This window comes from Camellia sinensis, chromosome 8 (genome assembly GCF_055761805.1).
Source record: "Camellia sinensis isolate YWXY chromosome 8, ASM5576180v1, whole genome shotgun sequence".
NCBI classification, from domain to species: Eukaryota; Viridiplantae; Streptophyta; class Magnoliopsida; order Ericales; family Theaceae; genus Camellia; species Camellia sinensis.
In genome coordinates, this window is record NC_138968.1 from 162,395,467 (window position 1) to 162,419,592 (window position 24,126).

Below are 24,126 nucleotides of genomic sequence, written 5' to 3' on the forward strand. Positions count from 1 at the left end.
AATTATAATTATTATTTATTTTTGTAAATATAAATATAAGTAGATTAATTGGTAAATGATATCCGATTAACTTGATTTTTTACAGACATGTTCTACTTTATATATTCTAAAATATGAACAGTTCAGATTATCAAAATAGGGTCCCAAAATGGTCCCATTTGGTCCTATTAGAGACTTCAAAAATTCTACTAAAATTTTTAATAAATATCTCACATGAGTGTAAAATCTACATAATGTGAATTCTATGTGAATCTCATACCTATATGAGACATTCGATTAAATTTTTAATAAATTTTTTAAGTATCTAAGCATTTTTTATATAAATTTAAAATCCATTGTACAGTCGCACAAAAATCTTGGATGACTTGGCAACCGACAGTAGGCGGTTCCGGCAAAAGGTACACAGCACTAGCTAGCGTGAAGCACACTGTAACCTTTTATTTATACATTTTTATTAACTCTGCTTCTGCTCGATTTCTCAAATTGTCTCTCAAAAATTTCTCTGAACTCTTCAATATCGGATTCACTACTATCAGACGAAGAAAGTAGAAAGAAACGATGTCCGATAACCTACCGATCGACGCGTTGATTTAGATCCTCTCAAGACTCCCCGTCAAGTCCCTGGTTCGATTCACTTGCATATGCAAACAATGGTACTCTCTGATCATAAACCCTAATTTTGTATCCACACACCTCAAAAAGACCCTTTTAAAGTCCAACAACAACAACGATGATCAACTATTACTCGTTAGGCACTACAATATGTTTGACGAAACTGAGCTATTTGCTTTGTATTTGGACAACGAGTTGTTTGATAAGCATGTAGAGCTTGAATGCCCCTTTAGGAGTGTGAAAGAGTATTTCAGGGTAGTGGGTTCTTGTGATGGGTTGATTTGCTTGTCTGATGATTATGATACTTTTACGGATACTATAATTATTTGGAACCCATCTGTGAGGAGATCTGTTACCCTTCCGAAACCCCAATTCCCTTATACGTCTCAAGGTGCGTGCCTTATGGGTTTTGGGTGTGATGCCTTCAATAATGATTACGAGGTGGTGAGGATTGTGTATCAATATAATAGCCCTGATGATCATAATTACAGAGTTCCTCCTAATGTGGAGGTTTACTCGCTTAGTACGGGGACTTGGAGAAACCTAGGTGTCGCTGCTCCAACGTATATTGTCTATAATTTCTTTGCCTTGCCGGCTTTTGTCAATGGGGCTGTCCATTGGGTGGCATCTGATCGGGGAGACAAGGGTAGTTTTCACAATTTGGTAGCCGCATTTGATATGAAAGATGAGGTGTTTAGGGATATAATGATGCCAGATGGTGTAGCCAAAACTGAGGTGTTGAAATTGTCTGTTTCCGTATTGGGTACTTCACTTGCCCTTGTCCAGTATGAAAAAATTTGGCAGAGTGAGTATTGTTGGGTGTGGATGATGGAAGAGTATGGTGTAGCGGAGTCTTGGACTAGACTGTTCACCTATGAAGCACGGGTGCGGGTACGAGTACGGTACGAGTACGGGTACGGCGATACGGCAAAATCCCAAAAAAGTAGGGTACGGCTGCGGTACGCCGATATTTTTTTATTTTTTTATTTTTTTTATAATTATGGTTAAAAGATCTAACCTACAAATTGAAGTTAAATAAAAAAATAACTAATAATAATATTAATAACCTACAAACCTGCATTTTCATCTCTAATTTTTTATTATTAATAACTAATAATAATATTTATGATTATTACCATTTATGATTATTAGCATTTTCATCTCTAATATTTATTAGCATTTTCAGTATTAATAACTAAAGAAGAAACAAGAAAAAAAATAAAATAAATAAAGATGATGTAATTTTTTATTATTAATAACTAATAATAATATTTATGATTATTACCATTTATGATTATTTATTAGCATTTTCAGTATTAATAACTAAAGAAGAAACAAGAAAAATAAATAAATAAATACAGATGAAGTGATATACCTGCGTCGAAGTCGAGGGTCGAGGGTCGAAGTCGATAACTGGGTCGAAGTCGAAGTCGAAGACAAGGGTCGAATCTCTGGGTCGAAGTCGAAGACGATCTCTGCTGTTTCGAAGTCGATCTCTGGTGTTTCGAAGTCGATCGATCTCTGCTGTTTCGAAGTCGCAGACGAGGGTGAGTGAGGGTCGAAATCGATCTCTGCTGTGTCGAAGTCGCAGACGAGGGTGAGGGTCGAAGATGAGGGTGAGGGTCGATCTCTGTTTCGAGGGTCACAGAAGAGGGAGATGGAGATGGTCGAAGTCGCCTCTCTCTTTGCTTCGATGAGATTAGGGCAACAAAAGTGATGACATTTTTTCCTTTTTTTTTTTTTTTAATTTTTCTTAATATTGCTTCGGTATCCCTCAATTTTTCAAAAAATTTGGTTTCTGCCCCCGCCGTACCCAAAACGCACCAAACGCGTACCCCTGCCGTACCCGAGCCGTACCCAACTGAGGCAGAAGTACCCGACTAGTTTTTCCCGTACCCGGTACGCGTGCAGCCGTACCGGTACGCGTACCCGCACCCGGTAAGTACCCGGTGCGTGTACGGCACTATTTTTGGAGTACCCGTGCTTCATAGCTGTTCACTGTTGATATGAGAGAAGGAATAAGAAAGGTTGTGGGTTTTCAGAGGAACAATGAAGTTCTACTGTCAGCTAGAGTAAGAGGTCTCATTTCGTATGCTCCTAACACCCAACGTACTGTGTATCTAGGAATTCACGGCACTAATCGCTCATTTTATGTTGATAATTATGTGGAGAGCTTAGTTTTACTCAAGGGAAATAGAGCCTTGTATGCTGCAAATTCTTGTGATGATGGTGAAGGAGAATCTTGTGTACATGCAGAGGAGGATGGAACTGAGAAGCAACAATAACTGAAAACACTAATGGAGGCAATGTCTATTTTGAAGTATAGAATGGGCGAATTATCATTCAAGTTCTGCAGCTTGTATTTGTAATTTCCATATTTGTCTTAGATGCAAAGAACTTGCTTTGGTTGATACAAGTGGATGCCTAAGCCAAAAATTTTTCTGAATGCAAACTTGTTGCCTTTGTAAGCAGCTAAGAAATGACCCTCTTTCTGGGTCAAATGCATACAGAAGTGTAAGTTTAGTCACTTTACTTTCTCTTGCTATATTTTTGTATCTTACATCGGTTTATGACTTTTTAGGATTGGGGTTAACTTGATGTTTAGATGACAACTGAATTTGTAATCAATGACATCATTTTCACATTATATAATCAATTTCTAGAAACTTATTATATAAAAAAAAAAAAAAAAATCAAATTTCTAGATAACTATTTCTTTCCTTCTTTCTTTTTTCTTGAGAAGAAATTGTGTCAAGATGCTTTAGCTTGGATAATGATGCATCCTTCTAGAGTGCATGCAATTGGAATTTTACCCGTAGCATAAGTGAATAACTTGAGTTTAAGAGCAAGCCATTTTTTAGATTTATTTTTCCATCCTTGTTGAGATCTGTTTGTGGATAGGTTACCTTTTGTGTGAAGTAATCTAATTAGTTCTTGTATGTTGCCTTGTGTAATGATGCATCCTTCTTTTTTGATTAATTTCTGGCAAGATGTTTTGCTTGGATAATGACAAACCCTTTTAAAGCACATGCAATCATAGTTATCAAAATCGCGATCTACATCGAACAATCCTACTTTGTCAAAATGATCCAAATCGTTGTAGGATCGGTGTTATAGGAGGATCGCAAGTAGGATCGTGTGGGGTCGTAGGAAGGATCGTTAGATTTATGATTTTTTACTTTATTTTTATTATGTATCATTCAAATTTGTATTTTTAACCTTATTCTTAATAGAAAATAGAATCTTATGATTTTCAATTCAATCTGATTCTACAACGGTGGCATCAGTTGGCCGAAGCGTTTGTTACGCGCTTCAAAACCAACACAAAAACACCAAAGGAGGAGCCCGAGCTAGGCTTTGCCGAGATGCCGCCTAGCCCGGTCCTTCATGTGTTTGTCCGGCTAGGCGCATGGGTTTGAAGCATGACATGGCCGAGGTAGAACAGCTCGGCTGCCGAGCTCCAGCTGTGAAGTCAAGCAGTTGAGGTTAGGTGGTGAATGGCATGGTTTATGCTGACAGATGGGATAGCAGAGCCACGTGTCAGGAGATGACTGGGAGTGGATATGGGGTTCAGAAGGTATAAAAGCATGCCTGCGCCCCCCATACGCGATGGACGAACACATCTGTAAGGATTTCTTACACTCAAACACTCTCTCCCTTCTCATTATCCATCCTAAGGTGTGTGCTAACTTGACCGTCGGAGGGTTTTTCCGGCCACACACCGCCGGGTAGCTCACCATTACTTGCTCGCAGGTGATCGGACATCGACGGAGCTCGGAAGAAAGGAATACGGGCACGCTGGAATATTTGCTCCCCGTACAGATAATACACCAAAACTCAGGTGATGAAAGATTATAAGAGGGAAGAATTTGTTAAATTATGTTTTAGTGAGTGTCCAAATTGTTGTGGGGTGTCTGGCTAGGTAGGTGTGATATTTTAGAGGAATGATAGTTTTGGTATTATGTGGGGGTTCAAAGAAATGGAGAGTCCCTAGAAAAAAGGTAGGGGTTATTAGCGCCACTCGTAAAAGTATGGTGAGTGTAATCTTATTGACCTAATAAAAAAAAGAAATTTGGTCAAAATCTTCTTATAATAAAACTCTAATGAATTAATGATAAGTACAAAAAAAAAAAATCTTGAAAAATTTAACATATAATACTATTATTAAAATATTATTAGTGATTAATTTAATATTTTAAATTTTAAAATGATATAATGGTCTAAATGTGTCAAAATTTCGTTCGAGTCAACTTAGCAACTGGGCAAAACTCAAATGATCTATTAAAGTGATTTGAACTCGAGGTGTTATATCTTATTCTAACCTAGTTAATCAAACATAATAATACATACAAGTGAGCTTATACTACATATAATCCCAATACTTAAGGCAACATGGCCTTGGTATTTTTTTTTTTGATTGGTAAATGTTAGTTGTTAGTTGTTAGATTAGCATTTATGAGAGAAAATCACTCCACCCTTAGCAAAGCACCAAAGTGCTTGCATACCCTTAATTCAACTCTCCTAAGGGGAATTGAACCCATGACCTCATTGGGACTAAGTCTTAAGAAAAACATGGTGCCCAATTAGGTTAGGTCTAATTGGTTATGACCTTGGTATTATTAGGCATTGTTTGTCATAACCTAAAAAAGTCAAAAAGTTAAAAAATTACTATCCTATTTAAGTCACGTCATCTTATTTAAGTCACATCACTTTAAATCCAACTCATATTTCATAAAAAGTCAAAAAATACACTTATTTAGATCATCCTAAACAATCCCTTAATCTCAATAGAAATTCCCACATCGAATATGTAAGTTGAGTTTTGTATCTATATATACTTCTCATCCATCAATTTTCGTTTAATCAATCATCGGACGATTACTTCACCAATTTTCGTTTAATCAATTTCTCTCTCTCTGAGTCTCCGAAGAAGAAACTAAAACAAATCCTGATTGATGTCTTGAGAAGATTACCCCATCAAATCTCTAGAATTTCCATTCAAGAGCTCTGCAGCAATATTGGGATCTTGTAATGGGTTGGTGTGTTTGATTCAGGATTCTCTATTAATTCCATGGAACCAACCTCACTCCTCCAAACCCAACATTGAACCCTTGCTTACCTCCGATATCCTCATTGGGTTTCGGCCATAATCGAAACACCAATGACTACAAAGTGGTGAGGATTGTGAATTTATGCACCCCACCCGTGTTGGTTGATGTTTACTCACTCAACATGTGATCTTGGAGGAGCATTGAAGCAGCTTCTGCTCCTGCTCCTCCGTATTCATTTGACAATGGTGATTCATCGCTTGCGTTCGTGAACGGGGCTGTTCATTGGCTTCGGAATAACGGTTTCGCAACACCATAGTGTTGTTTGACATGGGTGATGAGGTGTTGAGGGAGATTATTGTGCCACACTATGTAGTTACTGGCCATAGTTTTTTGAGAAAAAATTGTGTGATGGCTTCGGGTGAGTCACTTGCTTTTATAAAACAGCAATGCTAGGTATCATGAAAAACCTTTCATGAAAATAATCGTGAAAGTTTTGTGACTCTTGGATTACACTTAGAATAAAGCACCACACACTAATCAAGGTAATTCAAGAATCATAAATTTTTCATGATCATTTTCATGATCCCTAACTTTTCCCTTTATAAAATATGGTGGTTTAAGCCCGTGGCGTTGCAATTGTTGTGCATGGGTGATGACAGAGTACGGACAGGTAAATTCTTGGGTCAAGAAACATACTATTAATCGAATGTCGGGAGTATTTTCAAGGATCGTAGGCTTCGCAAAGGAAGATATTGGTGCTTGTGGTAGGAGACGGAGGGTTGGTATCAATCAAGGATACGAATCAACAAGTAATTAAGCATGTGAGAGATTGGGCTCGTAAAAACTCAGTTTATGTGGATAATTACAGGGAGAGTCTAGTTTTGCTCAAGGAAGCAGATGAGGAAATCTTGGGTCATGCCATTGTATCTTGGGAGTCTATTGCCTAGACGTGGAGGGATTTGGAGAGGAAGTACAAGCAGAGAGAACTAGTGTTGCAGAAATTGAAGATAACAGGCATGTTGAATTATTTTATTTTATTCTAAAATTGTTAGAACAATCTTTTTGTGTAAAATAAATAACTTGAAACAAATTAAACAAATAAAAATAAATTACTTACAGAATTTATTTTACCGAAATGAATAAGTACAAAAAGAGATCAAGTCGAGTGTGTGACACTCTATCTTTAAGACAAATTCGCCCCGCTTCGGTACTTATGGATTAATGGAGTCTATCTTCCGGGATACAATAGTCTACACAGATTGTAGTAGCACTCCAAACAATCTGTACGGCGAACTAGAACATGTGTTCTATACTCTCAGAATTTTCTCTAAAACTAGTATGAAGAATATATGCGTGCAAGAGAGCAAAATTGAAAGAAACAAGAAAATTTCGGAATTAAACAATTGCTGGAAAGGTCCTGGTATTTATAGGGCCGAACAGATATGATTTTGAACTGAACAAGTGCAAAATCAAACTGGATAGATATCGTTCAAATTTAAATAGGTATGAAACAGATTTGAATGTCTGGGAACAGATTAAAATTGTCCGGAACTTGAACTGTTTGAACCTGCTGAAAATTGGACTGGAGAAGGACTCTATTTGGACAAAAAAAATTGGCATAAAATTTAAATTAATTTCGTTAAGAAATTCAAATAATTTTCTCGTAAGAATTTGAAAAAATTCAAATAAATTTTATCTAAAAAGTTAATATTAGAACCAACCGGACCCACATCTGCGCACAGCACGGCTGGTGACAGCCCGTATATGTGGTGGTTTGAACCAAGGTTCACTTTATCCATAACTCGTCCCTTTACAAACTTGGAGTGCCCCTTGAGACCCAACCCAAGTGTTGCCACCTAGAACTTATATATACACATAAGTTCTCTTCAGTTTCCAATGTGGGACTACCATTACAAAGCAGCCCACATTTTATTCTTTAATAGTCTATTCCACGAACCTAAAAACGACGTTAAGTTCCCATTCACTCGTAAATGGTTTTGACGAACTGTTTGCACCGTGTGACTTTTCCCGCAGTAAGAAACACGTCATCGCTTTGGATCAACCCCAAAAGACGTGTGGATTCCACTCAAATTTGGGTTTAAAGTTGGCCCCAATTAAGCCTATAAAAAACCATAATTCCAACAAAATTTTTCCTCTTTATTCTATATCTTTTCAACTTGGGCACATGGGATTTTTTTGGTGTTAAATGACTAGAAAGAACTCAACGCTTTAGAATGTCTCTTCAAAAACTTCTTCAATACAGCTGCCATTTAAGTAGCTTAATATTTGGCATTGCTATCCCTCAAATTTTGACAGGAGTCTTATCCCTACTCTCTCTTGACGGAGTCCACAAATACTATTTTTTTTTTGGCCTTCTTTGTGAAGAAAATAGAGAAGAAAAAAAAAAAAAAAACATTTTCTCATTGATGCAAAGTTGCCAAATTTTGTGATTTTTGGTTGTTGTAATTCTGTAATTTCCTACCCATTTAGAGTAAAGTTTTTTTTTTTTTTTTTTTAATTTTTTTTTTTCTCACTTCAGTGTTATACTTGGTGATTTGATTTTAGGAGATCTGATGTGGTTTTTACTGTTTTGTTTTTTTTTTTGGGTTGGGACAGGAAGAAGCACTAGAAAATGATGAAGGATCCAAGACAAAGCAGAAAGAAGACGAGAGAACAGAACTATTTTAATATGTTCCTTTTTTTATTCTTCTTTTAATTAATTATTTGGAAACTTTTGCCTTTGTTTGATGCTCTGCATTAAAGCATCTTTTGTTGATCTTCTAACATGTTTTTTCATTGGGCAAATTACCTACCTACATCGGACACGGGTCACTGTGTGGCCCTTGTATTTTTTTTGCTGCGCCTAAAATGACACAATTTCAGCCCCTTTATTATTATTATTTTTTTTCGTTTTCATGTTCTCAACAGCGTAATAAATTACACTTTGCTCTAAATCTTAAATTCTAAAATAAAATAAAAATAAATACATTTTAAGAATTAAACCGTAAACTCTAAAATAAAAAAATAATTTTTTAATATTAAACTTTAAACTTTAAATCTCTAAACCCTAAAATAAAAAAATAAATTAAATAAATTTTAAGAATTAAACCCTAAACCCTAAAATAAAAAATAAAAAATTTAAGAATTAAACCTTAAACCCTAAAATGAATTTTAAGAATTAAATCATAAATCATAAATCCTAAATCTTAAAATAAAAATAAAAAAAAAATTAAGAATTAAACCCTAAATCCTAAAATAAAAATAAAAAATTAAGAATTAAGCCCTAAACCCTAAAATAAAAATAAATAAATTTTAAGAATTAAATCATAAACCTTAAACCCTAAAATTAAAAAAAGTGTAATTTATCAAGCCAAAACACAAAGTGAGAGCATGAAAAAGAAAAAAGAAAAAAGGAGGCTAAAACTGTGCTATTTTAGGCACGGCAGTGGGGGTCACAGCAATGACCCCGCTTCCACCTACATCTCCTTTGGGGTTTAGTTAGGCTAAGTTTGGGAAGTCTCAAAAAAGTCAAAAAGTCAAAAAATTATTTAAAAAGTTAAAAATTTATCACTATTCACCAAAAGTCAACAATTACGGCTGCACAACTCACAATACTAATTTTCTCTTACACATTAATTTATACAAGTTTTTAATACACATTTTTTCATAAAAAGTCAAAAAGTTAACCGAAACATTCATATTTTCAATATCAACTTTTTAGTCTAAAAAGACAAATGTATACTTATTTAGGACACCCCAAACAACTCCTTAAATTATAAATTCTCCCAAGATTTCAAAAATTACATCCAATTCTCAGAAGTTTATATTAGCATAACAATTTAACTCATGTTGTGAACTAAACGTTAAGAATGATTACAAAAGCATGTTGATACCACCAAAATATATACTGATGGACGATATTGCCCTTGGTATCTTTCCAAAGCACCAAACAACCTGCTTTAACCTGAAATCCCTTTAATAAGTCAACAAAATTTACAAAAGAATCACGTTAGATGAAAAAAAAAAAAAAAGTTTTTGGAATCATATTTGGTTTGTTGTTTAGAAAAAACTTTCAATTTTTTTTTTAATGAAAAAATGAACACTAATTTGATAAAAATAAATATGAAATTTAATTTGTAAAAATTAAATCTAACCAATCAAAAGATAAAATTATATAAAAAATGATAATTATATTTTATTTTTTAACCAAATTAAATTTTAATTTTTAAAAAAAATTTCTAAAAATAAACCAAGCATAACCGAAGAATATTTTGATAAGCCATTTATTGCGTTTGTAACTTATTTAATTATTTATTTTATGATATTTTCACCATCTGATAAGCATTTTTCCATTTTAATTTTGCGTTTCATAACTTATTCAATTAATTAATTTTGTATTCACAACTTATTCAGTTAATTTATTATTTTTTGAGTTTTTTTTTTTTTTGGGTGAATAGTTATTTTTTGGGTAATAAATTAGTACCGTGGAATCCTCCTCAACATGGAAGGAATGAAAAAAGAGCACTCAAGTAGTTTGAAATTGAAATATTAGCTTAGAAAAATTCAATACATGATCTTATTTTTTTGTATTCAATGAATTTTAAAAAAAAAATTTACACAAATTTTATACGTTTTAAATATATCTAAATTAAATTGATCTAATTTAGATATAATGGTGGAAATAAAAATGAAAAATTATATTTATATATAAAAATTTATACAAAAAATATCATAAAAATGTTGTGATAGTGATATTGTTGTAAATATATAAATCATGTATTAGCAGATATTTTAATATTATAATGTGTTATTGGTTTGATTTGTTTTCTTTTCCTCAAAGTTAATCCTTTTCTTGGTGACCAAGGATCTTTCAAGTCTTCTTCTCAAGTCTTCCAAGGAAATTGTCCACTATTTTCCTTTCCTATTCTTATCCACCAAGTCTTCTAAGTCTTTGCCTAGTCAAGTCTTCTTCTAAGTCTTCTAAGAGTCAAGTCTTATCCTCTAAACTACTTCCAAGGAGCTTCCAAGCAATTTCCAAGAATCCTCCTCCAAGAAACTTGTCCACCAAGCTTTCATCTCCTATAAATTTATCTAACTTCTTATCTTGGAGGAGAGAAGAAGTTTTTGTTGCTTTGTTATGCTTTGTATGAGATTATCAGGCAAATAAAAAAAGGGTGAAGCTTTGGGTTCAACCAATTGTACAGTATTGATTAACCATACGACTTAGTCGGGCTGTTGTATCTTGGGGGGACAAGTGAAGGTTTTTTTTGCTGCACCGATGTGAGGCTTTGCCTAACCGCAGAGGACTTGAATCTCCTTAAAAAGAGCGAAATTTCCGCGCCTCAGCCCTTACAATAATTATTGTAATTTTTATTATTTGTATTTTCTGGTGTTTTATTTGTAATTATCACCAACATTATGTTTATAGATGTTTTGCTTTAAAGTGAAAGGTTACCATTAAACTATATTATTGTTTTTGAAAATTCTATATAAAATTTATGTTTATATATCATCACTCAATAACAATATGTTCAAATATAATTTAATGATAGAAAGTTGTAAAATGTAGTCATGATGATAGGAAAAAGAAATGGTAAGAAAAATGATAAGATGGTTACTTAGAAATTTTAAGGCATGACATCAGTAATTTAGAGAGTAATTTGTAATGAGATTACAAATCTCGGGAAGAGGAATGCAATTTTTTAAATGTGAGGGGATCTTTATTAAATAGAAACTCTAGGGGGTGTCCGTGTAATTTTCGTAAAGACATTTTAGTTAATTTACTATCTCTATTGATAGCGTTAATTATGGTAGAACAAGATGTAATTTTTGAAATTTCAGAAAAAAGTTTATAATTTAGCTAGATCTGTGTAGGTAATTTGTGCATCTAAATCTGGTGTTAATTTAGCTAAGGTGTCGTTTGGGAAGTGGGTTGACTTTTTAATTTTTTTTGCTATTTTAGCCTAGGTTAAAAAGCTTTGTGAACGACTTTTTGGTTTTTTAATTTTTTTGACTTTTTTTGTGAGAGAAGAGTGTAATGATTATGAATTAGATGTGATGTTTTATTTTTTGTGACTAAAATAACCTATTTTGTCTTTTGTGACTAAATAATCAAACAAAGCCCCAAATAACTCTTCCCAAACGGAGCTTTAGCTAAATCTGGCGTTAATTAGGTAATTTTCTCACTGGCCTTTTTGGTCATAGCCTTCATGAATTTGATTGCTTTTGCTGAGGTGACAGTGGGTTGGTCTGGAAAGTGGGGTGGCATCTTGATTTTTTTAGTCTAGGGTTAAATAATTTAGGATGAGTTTTTTGATTTTTTTAATTTTTGTGAGAAAAAGAATGTAATGATTATGAATTGAATATAATATTTTATCTTATTAAATTAAAAAATTTATTTTATTTTATTTTGATTATTTTAATAATAAAAAAAAAACCCTAAACCTAACTTCTCAAACAAGCCCAGTGGGGTGAAATATTGAGTCAGTGGTGTGACATGCTGTGATATAGCATTGGTTTTGGGAAATTGGGTCAGGATGAGTAAAGGATAAAATAGTTATAAAAAGGTAAAATGTATTTTTTTAATTTTATGCTAAAAATTATTATGTTTAAATTATATATATATATATATATATTTATAAAAGTAAAAAAAAATAAAAAATTTATTTCATATGAGTTTTTATTTTTAGATTAAAATAGTCAAAAAAAAATTAAAAAAAATTATTTTACATTCCAAATGAAATCTTGATTTTATCAATTTACTAACATCCTATTATGTGTATATATAAAAAAAAAAGATAGAATTTGACAAAAAGTTCCAGTTTTTTTTTTTTTTACAGGAAAATCTTTCTTACTCTCCCACAAATACAAGGTAGCGCCCCTTTGTAGAGATCACCAAGGTGTCCTGTTAACCGTTCCGAGCGAGGAGACTATAACCTGGAAACTTTTCCCGATTTTCCAAGAAAAAAATATATTTATACAAAATCTAAGGGTTCGTTTGGTTTGAATTTCCCAAAAATTTTTGGGAAAATTTCTCTACAAATGAGTTTTCAAAAAAACTCAAACCAAACAAATTTTTCTAAACAAATTTCCCAAAACTTGTAAACCAAACAAGTTTTTCAAACAAATCTCTCTCTCATACACATCAAATCAATCACTTTTTTCAAAACTCTCTCTCAAAATAATTTTCCAAAACATCTTTCCAAAAAAACCAAACCAAACAACTTTTCGTACTTTTTATCTCCCAAACTCATCTCCCAAAATCAAACCAAACAAGCCCTAAATGTAGAATGATTTAAAACATGTCCTTTCAATATCATTTTGATAATAAATTTTGGTGGGTCCAGACTGTCTCTAATTCAGATATGGAATAGTTCGGTTCAGTTCGGCCCATTAGGTCCATTTTAGGTCATTTTCGATAATCAGAACCGTTCATATTTTAGAATTTGTTCAGTACATTATTCTTGTAAAAAATAATGTCGATTGTATAATAGATAATATATATTTGGATCACTTTTGTTTGAAAAAAAAGTGACAGTCAGAAAATTAACGATTAATAAAGAGTGATTCGGCTACATAGTATCCATTATCCGATCGACATGATTTTTTATAATAATAATGTAATTAACAAATTCTAAAATATGAACGATTTGAATTGACTTTTCATTTTAGTAATTATTTTAGCCTCAATTGGCTTTGCCAACATATTAAAATAAATTTTAGTTACATAATGTATTTTTTTAATTCTAATTTAGGCCTATTTTGACAATTATAAAAAAAATAAATTATTAACTTATTTAAGTTACATTTTTTTTTCTTTATACATTTTCTTAAAAAAAAATAAATAAGGGAAAAAAAACACTTTTTAAAATAGTCCCATGTGGTCTTAACATTTTTGTTACGTTAATTCAGTTATTGAAGTGACGGGTCAGTTGGGTTGGATGACAAAGACAGGACAAGCCACCGAAAAAGGTGCAATTGTGGTCTGGAGCACCACCCTGCCATCAGATTATGACCTAATATTTTAAGAATATTAATGTCTCGGGGAGTAATTATTTTAATTAAAAAATTATTATAAATCATATTATTTTTTATATATCTTTTATAAAAATTTAAAAAATTATTAAACTAATTTATTCTCAAACGAAATTTAAATAATATTCAAAACAACATTCACCGTAAGATATAAAAGTGATGAATTATAGTTCTTGTTTGGTAAAAATTATTTTTTACTTTTTGGATTAAAATTTATGAAAAAATAAAATAGGTTAAAATAGTTAATAAGACAAAATATCACATCAAATTCATAATCATTTTACTTTTTCTCTTACAAATATCATATCTAATTATAAAAAAATTCAATAATCTTTTCATACACAAAAATTTTAACCTACCAAATAGTTAAAAACTAAAATAATTTATTAAAATAGCCAATTTTAAAAATTTTATCCACTCACATAGTATTTAAACTATTTATTTTATGTGGTGAGATTACGAGTTTAAATTTTATGAGGTGAGATTTGATACCGACTATATTTCTGTAAGGGTTGTACTGCCTGCTTGTTGGACCCGATGGTAGTTCGGCTTGCAGACATTTATTATTGGATTATGATTATTTAATTTGATATAATTATCCAGTTATTAGCCCCGGTTTAGTTTTTTTTTTGGGCTAAATAATCACATATAAATAGAAAAATTCAAAAAAGTTAAAAAGTCAAAAAATTAAAAAAATTAACAAAAAAATTTGTAATTCACAGGGCAAAAAGCTAAAAAAGCCTAAGGCTTCGTTTGGGAAGCCATGGTTTGGGTTTTTTTGGCTATTTTAGTCACAAAAAATAAAATAGGCTATTTTAGTCATAACAAACAAAACATCACATCAAACCCATAATCATTACATTCTCTTCTCACAAAAAAACTCAAAAAAGCCAAAAAGTCATTCCCAAACCAAGCTTTTAAGTCCAGGCTAAAATAGCCAAAAAAACCAAAAAGTCAAAAAGCCAACCCACTTCCCAAACGGAAGCTAAATAAGAAAACCAAACAATTAAAAAAGTTAAAAAATCAACTAAAAAATCATTACCAAACGAATCCTTAAACTCTTACGAATTGCGAGGAAAAACAACCTAGTCTTAAAAAAAAAAAAAAACTACATGCCTTTAAATAATTTTTCTAATTTTTCAGGTTACGATAAATGATTTCTTAAGAGTTCGTTTGAAAATAGATTATTTTAATTAATTTTTAATTTTATACAAAAAGAAAAATAAAATAATAGAGAGTGATATGATTAAATATTTTAACCTTTTGACTATTTTAATCAAAAAATCAAACCCCAAACAAGCCTAACATGTTGTGATTTTTCATCAAAACATCATAAAAATAATATCACATATCACTTTGAGAGTACCTAATAAATTACCCTTTTTGTTGATGGGAATGGAAAGAGAATTACTATTTATATATTTATATAGAAAAAAAAATAATTTTAGGTATCATGAAAAGTTTTTATAAAAATTCTATACCTTTGAATTAATTTTTAATATTTTATTGTTGTTATGCAATCACTATTGAATTCATTTCTTAAATTTTTTTATAATATTTATTTTATGACACGTAATATTATTTTAATAAAAATTATATGTATTTTATACTCCAATTATATATATATCAGAACTCCAATGGAATTTCTCCTACTCTTTTATCAGATTTTTTGAAGGTCCCCCCCCCCCCTTTTTCTTTTTCTTTTTTTTTTTTTTTTTTTTTTTTTTGCAGTGGTTTTGGTCCAGTCCTTTTTTTTTTAACGTTCAAAAAAAATTGGCTCATATTAACTGGACGGTCTAGATTTGTCGTTTATCTAATGTTGTATTTATTTACTTTTAAAGACATTTGCATGATCTTCCTAGATATTATTCAATATATTCTCTTTTTCATGTACCCCACACTACTACACATCTCTTTTCCTTCCTTTCTCCATGTCCATCTTCTCCAAAACTCTTTCTAATGTTGTATTTAATTGTCTTTATCAACCTTTCTCCATGTCCATCTTCTCCAAAACTCTTTCTTCCTCTCCAACCCTTCTTCATTTCTATCTTCCCACAATACTCTTCTGATCAAATCATGCGTTTGGATACCGAGATACCCAGCAAGAAAACAAAGTGCAAGCAAGAAAATGATGATCAACCCACAACAGGGTTGGATCTTCTTCCCCGCGAGATTGCTTTCGACATACTTTCAAGGCTACCCATAAGCTCTCTCCTCCAAATAAGATTTTCGTGTCGATCATGGCAGATCTTATCACAAGACCCACATCTTCCTCAACTCCAATTTTCTCGGACAGCTAAGAAAAACCCATGTCTAATTTTCCACTGTGAGTATCCTCTCAGAAACCAGCTTCACTTTGTGGAATTTTCTGATCAAGATCAGGAAAATGGGATTGTGAGGAAAATCCAAACACCCTTTTGTTCTGTGATGCCAGAGTTCAATGTAATAGCTTCATGTAATGGGTTGTTATGCTTATCTGATTCATTATATATTGACCCAATATATGTGTACAACCCTTTTACGAGGGAAAACAGAGAGCTCCCCAAGTCCAGGCAATTTGATGATCAAGAGGTGGTGTTTGGATTTGGGTTTCATCCAGTCACCAATGAGTATAAGGTGGTTAAGATTATCCATTACTGGAATGGGTACCGGAGATTCAGATTTCGTGATCATACACAATCAGAGGTTCAAGTGTTGAGTCTCAACACAAACAATTGGAGAAGTATTGGGAAAGTGCCATACCCGCTTGACCCAAGATCAGCAGAGGCTCTGGTGAATGGAAGGCTTCATTGGTTGACTCAGCCGCGGAGATGCCCAGGTGTTCGTCATAGCCGCGGTATAGTTTCTTTTGATCTAGCGGACGAGCAGTTTAGGGAGATCCCGAGGCCGGATTGTGGAAGCCTGAATAGGACTAATTATCATCTGGCAGTTCTAGGAGGGTGTCTCTCTGCAATCGTGTGTTGTCATTATGAGAAATTTGAGATTTGGGTTATGAAAGATTACGATGTGAAAGAGTCTTGGATCAAAGAGTTTAAGATCAAAGATTATTCACTGCAGTTCATGAAACCACAGTTAAGGCGACCATATGGGATTTGGAAGCATAGTTTCAGGCGAAGGATTGCGCAAGTTCTGTGTATTTTGGAGAATGGAAATATTTTGATTGAATACAAAGGTGGAATTTTAGTCTCTCATGATCCAATCAGTGGAACCTTTAAGAAGCTAGTGTTTCAGGGAATGCCCGGTTTGTTTCATACTGTTGTTCATGTTGGCAGCCTTAATTGGATCGATACCCACCTCATTACAACCACAAACTAGATACTTTTTACCTGTACCTTCACTCTTACTGATATAGGCACAGTTCTGTATTCTTTTGTACGATTAGTGTTGAATTGATTGTGTACAACTACATATATAGGCATCCATGTTTGTAAATTTTAACTCTTTGAACATGATCTGTTGCTAGGAAGTCGTTTTTTGTTGTGTGTTTTTTTTTTTTGGTTTTGTTGTTGAATATTAACAGAGAAATTCAAACTCTGGAACGTTGTCATGTTTTTAAAATACTTGATATGGATTGCTTTCATATGTTATACTTTGGATGTGGTCACTCGAGCTCCAAATCTTAACTTTGTTCTGTTCTGGTAGACAATCAGATCTTAAATTTTATTAAAGAACTCAAAATCGTACTCCTAGTTTGAATTCAAGAAAAACCAGACTGCAGCAATAGGGCTGTAGATTAGTTTAGAAAATAGTTTGCAGATGATTGTACATTCCGATATGGAATCAATTGGATTAGGGAATTCAACATTAGAGCAAATCTAGATGGGTATTGATCGATCGGCATTAGGCAGAATGCTCAAGGTTGGAGGTTGATTTGAATTCTCTGAAGACTAGGAGAAGAGTACAAAAACGGAATTTTATTCTTAAGGGTAAATTACAAATATACCCCCTGAAATTTACTTAAAATACAGATTGTCCCTGTAGTTTGAAAAATTATAAATACTCCATTGTTAAATTTTTTTATTTAACATAATTAACTAAAAAAAAAATTCATAATTGCTCTCCTAAATAATAATAAAATTACCTAAATTATTAATCGAAACATATTTATAACATTATTAAAAATTGTTAATTGACTTAATTCTTTATTAATAAAATGGACGATTTGTTATGAAATTAGAATCCTCAGGGGTGGAATGTAATTTTCAAAATCATAGAGGGTGATTTGTATTTTAATCAAACCTTAGGGAATGTATTTGTAATTTAGCCTATTCTTAAGTGTTAGAATGTTGCTTCATCACGTCACGAGGGGCATCAATCCATTACACGAATCTAGAATCACATACTCTTCACTTCGGGCATAACTTGGGTGATTATTCGGTACACCTGGAATATGGACACATGGTACTCCATAAGGTTTTGATTGATGGAGAGGCGTAAAGACCCACAATTTATGTTGGGATAAGGAACAACATGAGGCTAAATAATTAGTGATTGCCTTGAAATATGACTATGTGCTACTCCAAGAGTATTGAATAATTTCCTGCATAACTTTGTGCTTGTATATGCTGAACTGTGGGCGGTCTAGATTTGTCGTGTCCCTCGTGTTTTTCTCTCAAACGAAAGAGAAGACTTTTTACACTAATTTCCAAGAAATTACACTCAATAGTGGATCCCACAAGACATTGTTTTTATGGTCATTGTCTCTGATGACATTAATTAAACCGTTGTTACCAAAGTTCCCCATGTTAATCTGCTCCAAAGTTCTTTCTTCATCTCTAAGCCTTCTGACTCACCACTCTATCTTCTAATTTTCTAGTCATGAGTTTGGCTAGCGAGAAACTAAGCAAGAAAAGCAAGTGCAAGATGGAAGATGATCAACCAAGAAGTGGGATGGAGAGTATACAACACGATCTCGCCCTCGACATATTTTCAAGGCTTCCCATAACATCTCTTCTACAATTCAGTTTTGTAAGCCGATTCTGGCAGATGTTATCATATGACCCACATCTTGCTGCCCTGCACTTCTCCCGGACAGCCAAGACTAATCCATACCTAATTTTTCATTGCGACTATCCGATCAGAAATCAACTTTGTTTTGCCGAATTGTCTGATCAAACGGACAATGAGATTGTGAGAAGAATTCAAACGCCTTTTCATGATACGATGCCTGAGTTTAAAGTAATAGCTTCATGTAACGGCTTGTTATGCTTATCTGACTCTCTATATGGCGATCCACTATATATGTACAATCCTTTTACTAGGGAATACAAAGAGCTGCCCAAATCCAGGCAGTATGATGATCAAGAAGTGGTGTTTGGATTTGGGTTCCATCCAGTGACTAATGAGTACAAGGTAGTTAAGACGGTCCTATTCTGGAATCAGTATAATATGTTGCCGCATCCACGTCCACGTCCTCATCCTCGTCATCGTAGACTCAGAATTGATGATCACACAGGATCAGAAGTTCAAGTATATAGTCTTGGAAGCACCAATTGGAGGAGTATAGGAAAAGTACCTTACCTGCTTGAACAGCGAGCATCAGAAGCCTTGGTAGATGGAAGACTACACTGGTTGACTCACCCGCGGTTATATCTAGGAGCTCGGATTCATCGTAGCAGAAGCATAGTTTCTTTTGACCTAGCGGATGAGCAGTTTCGAGAGGTCCCGAGACCGGAATGTGGCAGCCTGAATAGGACTAATTATCATCTGGCAGTTCTAGGAGGGTGTCTTTCAGCAGTTGTTTGGTATCAAAGATTTGAGATTTGGGTGATGGAAGAATACAGTGTGAAGGAGTCGTGGACGAAAAAATTCAACATTGAAGATTGGTCCCGGCAGTTCTTGAAACCAGGATTCCGGCGACGACCTTATGGAATTTGGAAGAATGTTTTGAATCAGAGATTTGCTCGAGTTCTATGCCTTTTTGAAAATGGCAATATTTTGATGGAGTACAAAGGTGGAGTTTTAGTTTCTCATGATCCGAACAGTGGAACATACAAGAAACTAGTGTTTCAGGGGATGCCTGATTTGTTCCAAACATTTGTTCATTTTGGAAGTCTTAATTGGATTGATACCCCTATTCATACAAGTACAAACTAGATAATGTTATCTCTACATTGCTCTTCAATAAAATTGGTTTTGAATTGCTTTGTACAAGTTGTATGTAATTTATGAAACACTTGTTCTCTGGAAAAGAGTCTGATACTAACAGTCTACGGATATCCATGGATACCATATTTGGTACTTCTTAAATGTATTCGATAGTACAATTTAATTTTCTTTAATTTTTAGAAGTGTTAGATACTTTATAATACTTTTCGGATATTTTATGTCATGTATCCGAACTACTAGGAGTTTAATATTGTAATAATTTTTGCATAGCGTTAGAGTATAATTATTAGGATAAATATAAGAATAGTTTTTCAATACTTTGGTTACTTCTTAGAGAAGAAGAAAATAGTTACAGTAGTACCATAATTTTCAGAATTTATAATCTGTCATAGATGTATCCCATATTCATGTCTATACTTTATTTATCAAAAGTAAGGACAGATAAGAAAATATAATGATGCTAAAATTGGATTTCACCAATTAAACAAGTAAATTTATGCACAACACTTGGGCATATAACACTTTAAACAAGTAAAAGTGTTGTATGCATAAAACCATATCAAATTGTACGAATCAAATCCTAAATGAATAGCACGATTCAAACAACCAAGTTTACATGTATGCATTGCATTTGCACCACCATATTGACTCTCAGCCCACCAACTAAAAACCCCATGTTTGCAAAATTGACTTGCATTTGTGACAACTTTCTCGAGCCTTGTTCAAATTTCGATAAACTTGGGATCTAATTTGAGATACAAACATCAACATGAAGGACAACAAATTCTGAGGTGCAACCTAGGATTTCAGGATACATATGTGATTCTATTATCAACAGCTACAAATAATCATTTCAAACATCTTATGTAGCCATGTCATGATGTTATTTTGCTCATGTTATTTATTTTGAAATGTTATAGGTTTTCTAAAATTTTGTTGTCCTAGGCTGTCTTTTGTTTTTTTTGTTTTTTTTTTTTTTTCTTTTCCATTATGAGTTTCTCCCAGAAAATTTTCGTCAGAATTATCTCTAACACCTGACTGATTGAACCAACATTGAACCAACCCTTGTATGAATGCATACTTCCAAGGCAGATGGGAATGGTTCAAGAGGGAGACAGTTCTGTTCTTATTAGTAATAGTGTTGCTTGGTGACCATCACTAGAGGCATCAATCCATTACATGAAAGAGGACTTTTATAATGTTCTTCATTTCGTGCATAACTTTGTGGTCGGACGTTCTAGATTTTTCATGTCGTGTCCCTCACGAATTTTCCCTTAAATGAAAGATAGAGACTTTTTTACATTATTTTCCCCAGAAATCACACTCAATAGTGGATCCCACAAGTAATGATATTAACTAATATGTTGTTGTCAAGGTTCTCTCCATGCGCATCTGCTCCAAAGTTCTTCTTTCTACATCTCTAAGCCTACTTACTTTCTCAATGTCTCTTATGATTCTCTACTGAGTCATGGATTTGGCTAGTGATAAACATATCAAGAAAATAAAGTGCAAGCTAGATGATGATGAACCAAGAAACGGGATGGAGAGTCTACAACCTGACATTGCCCTCGACATATGTTCAAGGCTTCCCATAACATCTCTTCTGCAGTTCAGTTCTGTAAACCGATCCTGGCAGATGTTGCAATATGACCCACATCTTGCTTCCCTGCACTTCTCCCGGACAGCGAAGAATAATCCATGCCTAATTTTTCATTGCGACTATCCTATCAGAAATCAACTTTTTTTTGTTGAATTGTCTGATGAGATGGACAATGAGATTGCGAGAAGAATTCAAACACCTTTTAGTGATACGATGCCTGAGTTTAATGTAATAGCCTCATGTAAGGGCTTATTATGCTTATCTGACTCTCTATACAGTGATCCACTATATATATACAATCCTTTTACTAGGAAACACAAAGAGCTGCCCAAATCCAGGCAGTTTGATGATCAAGAAGTGGTGTTTGGATTTGGGTTCCATCCGGTGACTAATGAGTACAAGGTAGTTAAGATAGTCCTATACTGGAATCAGTATAACGTGTTTCCACGTCAGCGTCCTCGTGGGCATAGAATTCATGATCATACACGATCAGAAGTGCAAGTATGTAGTCTTGGCAACACCAATTGGAGAAGTATAGGAAAAGTACCTTACCGACTTGAACAGCGAGCATCAGAAGCTTTGGTGTGTGGAAGACTTCATTGGTTGGCTCAACTGCGAATATGTCGAGGGACTCGGATTCATCGTGATGTAGCCATAGTTTCTTTTGACCTAGCGGATGAGCAGTTTCAAGAGGTCCCGAGACCGGATTGTGGCAACCTGATTATGGCTAATTATCAACTAACAGTTTTAGGAGGGTGTCTTTCTGCAGTTGCTTGCTACCTTTATGATAGATATGAGATTTGGGTGATGGAAGAATACAGTGTGAAAGAGTCGTGGCTGAAAAAATACAACATTAAAGATTGCATCCGGCAGTTTATGAAACCAGAATTCCAGCGACCATATGGGATTTGGAAGAATGTATTGAATCAAAGAATTGCTCGAGTTCTGTGCATTTTTGAAAATGGCAATATTTTGATGTAGTACGGAGGTGGAGTTTTAGTTTCTCGTAATCCAAACAGTGGAACATATAAGAAACTAATGTTTGAGGGGATGCGTGACTTGTTTCAAACGGTTGTTCATGTTGGCAGCCTTAACTGGATTGGTAAACCCATTCATTCAAGTACAAACTAGATATTCTCACCTCTACCTTGCTCTTCAATAAAATAGACAATCTGCATTGCTTTGTATAAGTTGTATGTAATCTTTAAAACACTGATGTTTTTAAAAAGAAAGTTGTATCCATATCAGATACAATACTCCTTGGATACTAGTGGACACATGTTTGATACTTCTTGAATGTGTTCATATTTGAAATTATTTTTCTTTACTTTTGAAAAGTATCGGATACTTTTAAGATATTTTAGGTCACGTATCCAAACTATTATGAAATTAAGATTATAATAATTTTTGCATAGCACTAGAGCTTAATTGTTAGAATGAATACAAGAATAGTTTTCTAATATTTTGTTTACTTCTTAGAGAAGAAGAAAATAATTACAATAGTACAATTTTTTTTTTCATAATTTATTGAATAGGTGTATCCTTCTTGTGTCATACATGTTGCCCATATACTTTATGGAAAGTAAGGATAAACAAAAAATATATATAATGATTCTAAAATCAGATTTCAACAATTAAAGAACTAAATTTACATACGATACTTTTGCATACAACACTTGTAAGATTAAAATGAAATTCTTATAGGACCTATAGAAAGAATAAACTAGCTATTAATACTTAATTACTAAGAATTGATTTCTCACCATTCGTTGATTTTATTTTTAATACAATACTACAAATTATAAATATTTTTTTACGAATGTATCCCGACCATACCCATATTATATTTTTTATGGTTTTATCACATGGCTGTATTTGTATCGTATCCATATTCCCTATCTGTGCTCCATAGTATGCAATCCTCGTTGCTTGGAAACTATGGAAATATAAATAAACCTGTGTACTATCGAAGAGAACGGATTGCTCTATTTCTTAGCCAAACTTGAACACAACTTCAAACTTTGGTATATATGTATAAATACATCTAAATCCATAGTTATCAATATTTGATCTCTTTTCTTATTTTGCAAAACGACATCAATTTCATGCATTATACGCATAACTAAATTACAATGAATCATAGAGAATCGAAATTGAATTGTAGGCTTCACACAATTTAAGATTCAACAACACGACTTGAATCGTTTTAGCACAAAATTGTATCAAATCATGAATAGCGTTAACAATCATGTTTACATGTATGCATTGCACTTGCATCACCATATTGCCTCTCAGCTCACCAACTAAAAACTCCATGTTTGCAAAAGTGACTTATATTTGCAACAACTTTCTCGAGACTGGTATGAATTTTGATAAACCTGTGATCAAATTTGAGGTACTGACAGAAGACTGAAGACTGGATGGATAGTTGAGATCTTGGAACACACCATGGGTTCTTCAAACACGTGGGACATAAAATTCTGTGGCAATATCTAGGATTTCTGGATGCAAATGTGATTCTATTATCAATAGGAAAAATGACTTAGACCCCCAGCTGGGGGTGCTGGGGGTCGGCTCCTATTGGACAAAAAAACTGTTTTTTTTTTTTTTTTTTTTTGATTTTCGGCCAACCCCAGTGCGACACGTCACTGGGGGTTGTTAGTGGGGGTCACCCCACTGGGGGTCTGTAGCATTTCCGTATCAATAGCTAGAAATAATCAT

General features: G+C 33.4%; 3 protein-coding genes, 1 long non-coding RNA gene and 1 pseudogene across 4 annotated transcripts; 4 read left to right on the plus strand and 1 right to left on the minus strand.

The window, feature by feature from the left end:
• Positions 1 to 478: 478 nt before the first annotated feature.
• On the minus strand, positions 479 to 2,745 carry LOC145797499 (uncharacterized). The gene is made up of 2 exons (XR_014339040.1): positions 2,612 to 2,745; positions 479 to 1,484 (listed from the first exon to the last, which is right to left on the minus strand). It is a non-coding gene; the product is annotated as an uncharacterized LOC145797499 (long non-coding RNA).
• On the plus strand, positions 763 to 8,468 carry LOC114260326 (F-box protein CPR1). Its single transcript, XM_082884729.1, has 3 exons — positions 763 to 1,484; positions 2,612 to 4,453; positions 8,280 to 8,468. The coding sequence occupies exons 1-2, from the start codon at positions 763 to 765 to the stop codon at positions 2,895 to 2,897; spliced, it is 1,008 nt and encodes a 335-aa protein (XP_082740855.1). The 3' UTR covers positions 2,898 to 4,453; positions 8,280 to 8,468.
• A 7,083-nt stretch (positions 8,469 to 15,551) lies between these two features.
• LOC114260315 (F-box protein At3g07870) lies at positions 15,552 to 17,284 on the plus strand. The gene has a single exon (XM_028200410.2). It carries the CDS (start codon positions 15,657 to 15,659, stop codon positions 17,010 to 17,012), a length of 1,356 nt encoding a protein of 451 aa, XP_028056211.2. The 5' UTR covers positions 15,552 to 15,656; the 3' UTR covers positions 17,013 to 17,284.
• A 993-nt stretch (positions 17,285 to 18,277) lies between these two features.
• LOC114260294 (F-box protein At3g07870) lies at positions 18,278 to 19,978 on the plus strand. The gene has a single exon (XM_028200377.2). The coding sequence runs from the start codon at positions 18,516 to 18,518 to the stop codon at positions 19,791 to 19,793; it is 1,278 nt and encodes a 425-aa protein (XP_028056178.1). The 5' UTR covers positions 18,278 to 18,515; the 3' UTR covers positions 19,794 to 19,978.
• A 1,295-nt stretch (positions 19,979 to 21,273) lies between these two features.
• Positions 21,274 to 22,386, plus strand: LOC114260300 (F-box protein At3g07870 pseudogene; annotated as a pseudogene).
• Positions 22,387 to 24,126: the final 1,740 nt, after the last annotated feature.